Source organism: Teleopsis dalmanni, chromosome 2, assembly GCF_002237135.1.
Source record: "Teleopsis dalmanni isolate 2A chromosome 2, ASM223713v2, whole genome shotgun sequence".
Taxonomy (NCBI): Eukaryota; Metazoa; Arthropoda; class Insecta; order Diptera; family Diopsidae; genus Teleopsis; species Teleopsis dalmanni.
The window spans coordinates 125,587,244-125,597,326 of NC_051847.1; the positions used below are offsets into that span (position 1 = coordinate 125,587,244).

Consider the following 10,083-nt stretch of genomic DNA (forward strand, 5'->3'; position numbering starts at 1 on the left):
CCTATTCTTCAGATAGCTAATAATAGGAGGAAAACTCTTAAGCCATATATAATTTTCCAGTAGGCCCGACCTACATAAGCTATACAGAAAAACTCCGCATTAACTCTCATTGTTGAAGTTGAAATAATCAAATCAAAGAAACCATCAAGCATTTCATCTTTGACTACTCAGTTTTGGGTTTCAGTAGAAACATACTGTTCATCAGTAACTCTACATAACTTAATTTTAACAAAATACAATTACTTTATATCTCTTAAGATTACTTGTGAATAATATTATAGTAAAACGATGAATAATCACTAACTATAGTAAGTGAAAGGATATCTACCAATTTACCAGTGCAACCAATCATGATTAACCTGGTCACAGTACAGTTTTGGACATATTTACGTTGCTATTTTAAAACAGAATTGTTGTTAATTTTTTGAGTGCATAAAGAAACGTTTCCGAAGTTAGTATTTTTTGTTTTATTTATTTTTTAGTTTATTACATATAGAATTTATTCCGGTTATCTCCGTATAGCTTAATTTACCAGTATTGCATTGTGTACTAGTTGTGTCAACATCAGGTTTTCTTTTTTCTGAGAATAAGAAAAGAATAATCTAATAATTGTCTGCGCACACATTCACTTGTAGTAACTTATTTATAATGATTAATTATGTTAACATTTTCAATATGAGAAAGTGTGTAGCTCAATATATGGTTCAATATCACAGTTAAAAGAGAATCTTCTTCATAGTCATATGATTTTCTTAAAAGCGTTCTTGTTCTTATACATCGTCGAAATATAAAGATATATAAACATTTGTTGGTTATCTTGTTTTATATTATTTGAAACATTATCGTTTGCTTGAAGGCAACAATGAACAGACTCGATATATAATTGATAAAAACTCGATATATTGCTTTCAGGGTCAATAGCTTTGAACTAATTTGGAACTTTAAGATGAAATGCTGGAGCGGCTGTACTATTTTTAAGGTTAGAAGTGTCACGAATATTATACACATATATCTCATTCGATGCGTTTGGAAGAAGGTCAGGTGTCAGTCCCTATAGTTCATTTGTCTACATGGAACTTTTAGATGAAATACTAGAGCGATTAATATTTTTATATCGTTTAGAAGTGTCATGAATTTAATATACATATCTCATTCAATGCATTTGTGACTGTTATCACAGATAATATCCTATTCAATTATTGATCTCCGAAAATAACAATCATAAACATTAGTTACCACTTAAGCTACTGTTTAAGGTCTATCTCTAATGGGCTTTATTGAAACTTAAACAGAATTATTTACCTAAAGTTACTCCGTTTTATTTATATATGAGACTGTGTCATTAATTTAAATAAGTTTTTAGACTTATGTGCCCAAAATCAAACAGTTACCGATTATTTAATTGTTATTTAATTAATTTAATTATTTAATTGGTCTCTATTATGTCCTAAAAAGTTCATAATCTGTCGTAAAACGTACCCGAAAAAGTTTATTTATATATAACAGGTATATCAGACATACGTTATATGCTTCACTTGTTTTCTAAAAATATTTATTTTGTTGTTATTTTTTTACTTTCTTCTTTTTTTAGTTAATTTTTTTAATATTTATTTTATTTATGAAATTAAATTCCATTATTATTAATTTCATTCATATATTGATTTTTAGATTAAATAATTGTCAAATACTGGATTCACACGAGAGTTTTGTTTATAATTTCGCTGTCAAAAATTTTCATTTTGCATTGAACGCAACAACAATTGACAGTTAAAATTAAAAACAAAACTCTTGTGGAATCCAGTATAAACGAACTGATAACCGACGATGCCTACTTTGAGTGTAGAGTGTAGTGTACACATACAACAACACTTAAGGCTACTAAACGAAATTAAAAAACAAGTAGGAAAAGTGGTGAAATATGCAAAGAGAGTTTTTTTAGTTCCTTTGCGAATTAACAAAACAAATAAACGAAACTAAACCACAGACAAACATGTGCAAAGTAGGGAAACTTCTGTTCAAGGGCGCTTGTTACGTCTAAATTAACAAAGAATTCCCCCACTGGGAGAATTGTCACTACGATAATAAATTAAAATTTTCGCTCATGCTTTAAATATTTTAAATTTAATATGAGGAAATTATAAGTTTAAGTGTTACATATAAGGGCCTTGTTTCAGTGAGAGCTCAATCCGCTTCTGTTAAACAAATTTGTAATGCGATAGGCAAAATTAAATACACTGCGAAAAACCGCAAATGCGAAAATGTCTTTGTTTTCTTTTCTCAGAACTTTTGTTCCAGTGTGACATCAATAGTTTACAGTTAACTGCAGCAATTGACATTCTGGAGGAGCAAGTGGTAGGCTGCAGACAGTCATTAAAGGCAACAGGATATGGCTGAGCTACCGTAGTGACCGTAGTGAGTCATACTGTACAAATTATTCGGAAGCATAGAATTTAATTAGTATTGATGTAATGTAGTTGTGTGTATATATGTATATGTGTGTTCTATACATATTTGCATGCATAAAAAAATTTAGTTAGAGTTTTTTAGGTCAGCACTGGTGCTTCATTTAAAAATTTCCCATTACTCACCTTTAATTCTTTTGGTTGTGTCGACGCCAAGATCGACCACGCCAGATAATTCTTGTCCAGCATAATATACACCTTGAGGATTGTTATCAAAGGATATAAGGCACTCAATTGGCATATAGGCACACTAAATATTTAAATAGAATACTTTTTTCTTCACTTGTTTTAATAATAAAATATTTATTATTTTTTTTTTTTGTTAAATGTTTCTTTATATTATTCCGGAAGTATATTTTTATTTGTTTTACTAAATTAAATTCCTCTTTATTAATAAATTTTTAAATTCTTGAACTTATTTTTCACATTTACTTATTTTACACATAAATAAAATATCCTTTAACTTGCAAATCCTACCTCAACTTCACTTAACTTGTCATTTAAATATGCAGGACAATTTTTTTATTTTTTATATTTTATTTTTGCTTTGACTAAATTCCTTTTCACAATTTTGTTTGTCGATGCTTCATGCGCCCCAACGTACTGTCCTCGCGAACGACCAACCTTTTGTGTGTTTTCTGTGTCATGTCATCGCACAGCAATGCGACTGTATCCCCACGTTTTGCTCCAAATTATTATTGTTGCTCCAGTCCCTTTTAGCCTTTTGGCAGCGCTGCCAAAATACAAAAATTTGTGTGCTTCTCAATTTGTCATACACTTTGCTTTCTCATTTCTTTTAGCTCAGCTCATTGTTTTCCTTTGAATTATCCTTTCGCTTTGACATTCGTCTCGTGAAAGCATGAAAGCTTTTGACAGTACGGCTCAAGCGCAGTTGTCAACCAAAGACCTAGATACGAACGTTTGTAAACAACTTTGAATTGTTTTTGTAATTTGCATTGTACAAAAATATTTATCTCGTGCAATAAATTTGTTACACAGTGATGGCTAAAAATAATCTTTATTTATTTAATTTATAATAATTTTTGTTTTTTAACGGGCTAATTTGTGAAGAGTTATATAATAATTATTCAACTATTGACCAATTACCCCTATAAAAATAAGAAATATTAATAAAAATATTTGGTCATAAAGACAATAAATTTATTTAATTTATGTACATTCAAATTGAAATTGTAATCAATTTCATAATAAGTCCAAGTTCTGATACACAAAAGAATTCTTCGAATCATTAATAAATTAAATAAAATAAAATAAAATAAAATAAAATAATAAGTCCGAACAAAAACGCCTTCAGTTAGACAGTGTTGGCTAAAAATATTGTCATAGTACATATGAAACACATGAATTTTTATACGACTCAGTAATAATACATAAATCAGATTTTTAGTTCGCAACAAAATAATAAGTGTACTCATCTAAGCGTATATTTTTATTAAATACAGAATTTTATGTGTTCACGTACACGATTATATGAACGCACTTAGTGAGATATGTATGTAAATTTTTCAATCAACTATATAATAGCACTATTTTATTAAATAATTATGACAATACAAATAATAGCACTATTTATATCAGTAATAATTATGACAATACAAACTGCAATGCTTAGTAACGCAATTTTTCAACCAAACGTTTAGCCAATATCGTTGCAATATTAAATATTTGTGTAAACCTTATGCGATCAATTTATTCAAAATTTTTATGTAAATTTATTAAATTTGTGTAAACGATTAATTCATAAAACCTTTGACACTCAACTTAGAAAGTTTATGAATTTATACGTTTATAAGGTTATAAGACATTTATCAGTTTAGATAAGTACCTTTAATTTAATTATTTTATCTTAGTGGCAATTTAGTTAGAAGAGAGATAAATAATTATCAATATAAGAGATTGCTTGAAGGAATATATAGTCGTATCTAAAATAAATCTATGTATATATACACATAAATGTGTGTAAATGATATAAAATATTTTTGCTGCCTATGTACAACACATAAATGTAAACAAAAACATATAATCAAATAGTAAGTCATTCGGTAACACAACATAAAAACAAATAGCAAATTTACTGCAAAATAACCAATTCGTTTTTTCGGTTTAAATAAAGTTTGTATAAGCAATTTCATAAAAATATATACGTATGGTTTTTCTGTTTCACTTTTTTGATAAATGCAATATTTTATTATTAACATTTAATTAACAGTTAATTAAAAACTACATATTAAATAGAAAAAAAGTAAACGTGGAGACATTTTTTATTTTAGAAATTTTTTAGTATATAATCACATGAACTTTCGGCCTTTTCGGTGGCTCACAAGTACGGCAAAAAACAGCAAGTTGCTGACCTATACTGGCCAAAATGTACGCAAAACAACAACACTATTTTCTCTACATCGACCAGTATAGGTATACTGGCCACACACATCGAACTATTGTGAACCTCAAAAATTATATGTAAATAAATATTCAAACAGATTTCAAAAAATTCATAAATTTGAAAATTGGAAAAAAAGATAAATTTCAGTGTTTTATTTTATAATTAAATGTGTTAATGACCAAAAGAAATTTTTTAAAAATAATTATTTCACGGGCTAATTGGTCAGTTATTAAATAATGATCTCTTTTAAAAAAAATGTATTATTTAGTTTTATAAGATTTTTATTGTCCAATATTTCGACTATAATCTATAGTCATCATCGGGGAACTATTGATAACTGACCAATTAGCCCGTGAAATAATTATTTTTAAAAAAGTGTTTTATTTTGAAATTTTTAACATTTTTCCCATTCCTCTTAATTTTGTATTCATTTTAATTTTCAGTCTATGTTAATTATGTAATGTTATACAAAATCTATTATTATTTGTATTATGCTATTTTTGCTATTTGCCACAACACAACACTTGATAGATTGCAACAATGACTCACCAATGACTCGCTTGGCCAACATAAGCCAGCATGCATTTTTTGCCATACTTGCGAGCCACTGAAAAGGCCTATAGGTGTTTTTAATATCGCAAAATATTAATAATCAGTGGTCTTTTGTCATTTGGTACATAATTTTTAGACTATTTGAGTAAGGAGTTGAACCCTACTGAATAAATTTTAAAATCATAAAGTTCTTTCAAAATAATCCGTTGATTTTATTGAAGGTAATTGAATTTAATTTTGAAAATACTTACTTGTTTAGTTGGCCATTACAGACGTGTGTCGTCCTTGGCCGCGTCGAGTAGCCTTCGCCAGTCAATGCGATTAGTTGCTTTCTGACACCAGTTGGTAGTACCGAGCGCCCCCAATCGTTGGTCACCTGGTCCTTCCACCGAAGATGCAGACGTCCTCTACCGCGTTTTCCACCTGCGGGTACCGAATCAAATACCTTTCTAGCCGGACCACTTTCTTCCATTCGCTCGACATGACCAAGCCAGCGTAGCCGCTGAATTTTTATGCGCTTAACTATGTCAATGTCGCGGTATAGCTCATACAGCTCATCGTTCCATCTAATTCGATACTCGTCGCCAACGCGTAAGGGACCATAGATCTTCCGAAGAAATTTTTTCTCGAATGCTCTTAACGCCTTCTCATCACTGTTGGTAATTGTCCAAGCAATTTTTAAAATACAGGTATCACGAATTAAAGCCTGTTAAATTTTAAAACGCGTGTGTGAACATACAATGCCAACATACATTCAACTTGTGTTATTGGAATTTAGAGTTTTAACAATTTGTTTTGTTAATATGTAATCATATACTTTATATATAAAACTTTATTTTAACAATATGATAAATCAAAATTTATCCATACAAACAATTATAAATAATCGTCTCCACATTGAATGTTCAACAATAGATAACAACTAGAACTGCTCTTCTTTAGATATGATGCTGATATAATTAAAAAACTTTATAAGTTTCTGTAAATAACTTACATTTATATATATATATATATATATATGTGGTGCATCTATATTACCACTTTATTATTAATTAAGACAGCCTTAAAAAGATATTGTAAATATTTATTTACATGTATTTACACATATTTTATTTAAAATTTTTAATGTTTTACAATGCAAACAATTTTTCTCAGTGTATTTCAGTTTGACAGCAGCTGTTGGAGAAATGACAATCAGATTACTTAGCATACGGAAAAAAGTAATAGGCGTGAAGAAAATTAAGAAGTGAGTTTGTTTTTGTTATTATTAAAGTTAAATTGATAATAACATACTGTTTGCTTTGTTATAACAGTCAATTGAAATATTTTATTACTTATAGTGAGTAATTTTTCTGTATTACGCAAAATGTCTATAACGGCTGATTCTATGTCGTGTAAGCATTTTCCAACAAAATATTTAAAAACTTCTAAAAAATATTATATATATTTCAGCTTTACGTCTTAAATATCACGGAAAGAAAAATATTTTGCTAGAAAAAAACTTAAAGAATAAGGAACCATTTTCGTTATTTCGCGAATGGCTTGAGGTGGCATTGCAAACTGACGAGATATTAGAGGCCAATGCGGCGTGCTTAGCAACAGCAAATAAGTATGAAAATAAAAAAAAATTATTAAATGTATTTATTAATATATTCTGCAATTAAAATAATTTAAAACTAAAACTTCTTTACAGAGCCGGTGTGCCATCGAATCGTTTTGTGCTGCTCAAAGATGTCACCAATGAAGGTTTCACATTTTTTACCAATTATGGCAGTCGCAAGGCACAAGACATAGACGAGAATCCTAACGTTGCAATGACACTGTATTGGTGCCCATTGCGGCGTTCAGTGCGCATTGAAGGCGTTGCAACAAAAATACCACATGAACTATCTGCGGCTTATTTTCATCAACGTCCACGCGCCAGTCAAATTGGTGCTTTGGCAAGTGAACAGAGTCAAAGAATTCCTTCACGCAAGCATTTAGATGAGATTGAAGCTAAAATTAAAGAGAACTTGAAACCAGATGAACAAGTTCCTATGCCAAATTGGGGTGGTTATTTAATAACGCCAAGTTGTGTAGAATTTTGGCAAGGTCAAACGGATCGTTTACATGATCGCATACGTTTTCGCAAAGGCGAAAATACACTAAAAGTATTATTTGTTTGTTTTCCTATTTAATAAAATAATAATTGCTTCTTATTTTTGATTATTATAGGAGGTTGACAATAATTTAGTGCATTTGGGTGAAAATGGTTGGGTGTATGAACGATTAGCACCATAAAACGTTTATGACTTTAATCTGCGAAATAACGAAGTCTTCCATTTTATTGTTGTTATATCAAAAAACTTATAAAATTATTTTACCAAATTTTGTTTTATGTTAAGGAAGCATAGAATTATTCCTAATCGAGCATCTATCAGATAAAGCGTACATAATTATAACAATAATGTAAGTATATTAAATTTTTATAAATATTTGTGGCAGCTGCAAAATGCTTAGGCATTTTTAAGTGAATTTAATCATTTAAATTAAATTTAAATTTATAATTGGAAAGGCAACTTACAAATAACTTAATATCGATATTTAAATGGGTTTTTGTACGAATTATTTTTGAATTATATCATATTTGTTAAGCTTATTATTGGTAATTAATATAAAATTTAAAACTATTTGAATTATTATATTGAAATAAATTGAGTTATAATTGCGATCTCAAACCAAAAATTGTCCTAATAGAAAAAGTCTCAAATATCAACGATTTTTTTTATTTATGAAATATATTTAAATTGAATAATTTTTAAAAAATAATTTTAACGAAAAAAAAAATTGTATAAAAAGCTTTAATATACCAATATTTAATATCAATATTTGCATTAATTTTGAATCAAAATCAAAATATAAATACTAACAATGATGAAGCTTCATATTTTAATAGTTTATAAAATAATGTAAAGTAGATAAATACTTAAAAAAATGATTATTATATATATGTGTATATAAATCTGTGTATAAACTAAGAATTTGGAACCTTCCCTTTATTAAATCAATATAATGCAGTAAGGGCATCCTAAAATAATTATAAATTTTGTCTGCTTATTTCATTCCTTACAAACTCCTTTTTATTAATATAACTACATACACTACATTTACTGCTAATAGTTTATCTTTTTAAGCTTTCTTGATATTATTTTCGAACTTTATTATAGATGAGTATTGGGCTATTAGTCAGATTTTTGATTTGGTTTTTCAATAAAAAATTTTTTATGTTTTTAGCCTCACACTTTATTGACAAAAATCATTACCCAGATTTTGCTTCATTAATACTGAACCTTCCTTGTCTCGACGCCCTACCCTGGAGTCCTTACACATTATGACTACATCAACATACAATTTGCGGCGAGATATAGAAAATATTTCTGTCGTCTATTGTGCATTGCTAGAAAAGTCATTTCAAAGAAAAACTGATTGTACATTTTTCGTTGTAATTATTTAAAACATTTGTCAAAAAATTTTTTCATATACCAATTTTATTCTATTCAGTTGTTTTAAAAAAATTTTTTTCCCTGATGATGGTCTTAAACAACCGAAACGTCGGAAATATATATTAAAACTCATCTATAATAAAGTTTATAAAAAAAAGTCAGCATGTATAAAATGGATTATTTTCTAAATTATATACATATCTTGTAAGTATTTCTCTTACTTAATAAAAATTTTTTGAAGATTACTATTACAATATCATCTTAATTTATATACTGTATCAGAAAAAAATAAAAAGAAAAAAATGATATTGAAATGAATTTAAATAATATGTTGTAATAAATATATGTATTTAAAATATTTTTCCTAATTTCTTACAAATATTTTGTTGAATCCTGCATGGTGGGTTAGTTTCTAAATAAATAAATATATGTTTTATTGTGGTGGAAGTACATCCTATAAATTTAATAAATGTACATATTTAATGTATAAACTGTAATAATATTATTATGTTATTAAATGTTAAAAATTAATTTATCCATGAATTTATAGAATTTTCGTTCTTTGTCTATAGTAATAATTATGGAAGCCTTGTCGTCTTAATTTGTGATAATAGGATGTTTAATTGTTATTATATTGATGGATATCACTTTATGTTGTTATTATTAAAATTAAATACATGTAAACTGTGAATATGATGGAGAATTTGTTATAATAAAAAAAAGTGTAATGAAAAAGAATATTTGTTTTTAATGTGTTTGATATGTCCTCGTTTAAAATAATAAATTTAGTATTGTAGAAAATAAAGATTAATTTAACTATGATTTACTAAAACTATGAAGTACTGTAAAATTATGGTAACTTTTTTTCATGTTAATATAAGCCATATTTACATTAGTGGTATTCACGATCGCAAGTAAAGAGTTTTTTACAGGGCTACGTGCTTGAAGTTGTGAATCTAATTGATTTTTAATTATAGAATGATATGCATAAACTAGTGTCTAGTTAAGTCATTTAAGTCGCTAAGTCATTTTAAGTGTGAAATATTATCAATACAATTAAAACGAGTAGTCAGGTTATGTTATGTCTTTGTAGATGTATATTAGGGGCTATTTTTGAACCAATTATCTTTTAGTCGAAATTTAATTCAGAGTAGAAAGTTTTATTTGCCAAAAAAAAATAATT

General features: G+C 27.8%; 1 protein-coding gene across 1 annotated transcript; it reads left to right on the forward strand.

The window, feature by feature from the left end:
- Window positions 1-6,655: 6,655 nt before the first annotated feature.
- On the forward strand, window positions 6,656-7,935 carry LOC119685608 (pyridoxine-5'-phosphate oxidase-like). Its single transcript, XM_038099943.1, has 4 exons — window positions 6,656-6,812; window positions 6,871-7,027; window positions 7,112-7,568; window positions 7,633-7,935. Exons 1-4 carry the CDS (start codon window positions 6,785-6,787, stop codon window positions 7,696-7,698), a joined length of 708 nt encoding a protein of 235 aa, XP_037955871.1. The 5' UTR covers window positions 6,656-6,784; the 3' UTR covers window positions 7,699-7,935.
- The last annotated feature ends 2,148 nt before the right edge of the window (window positions 7,936-10,083 follow it).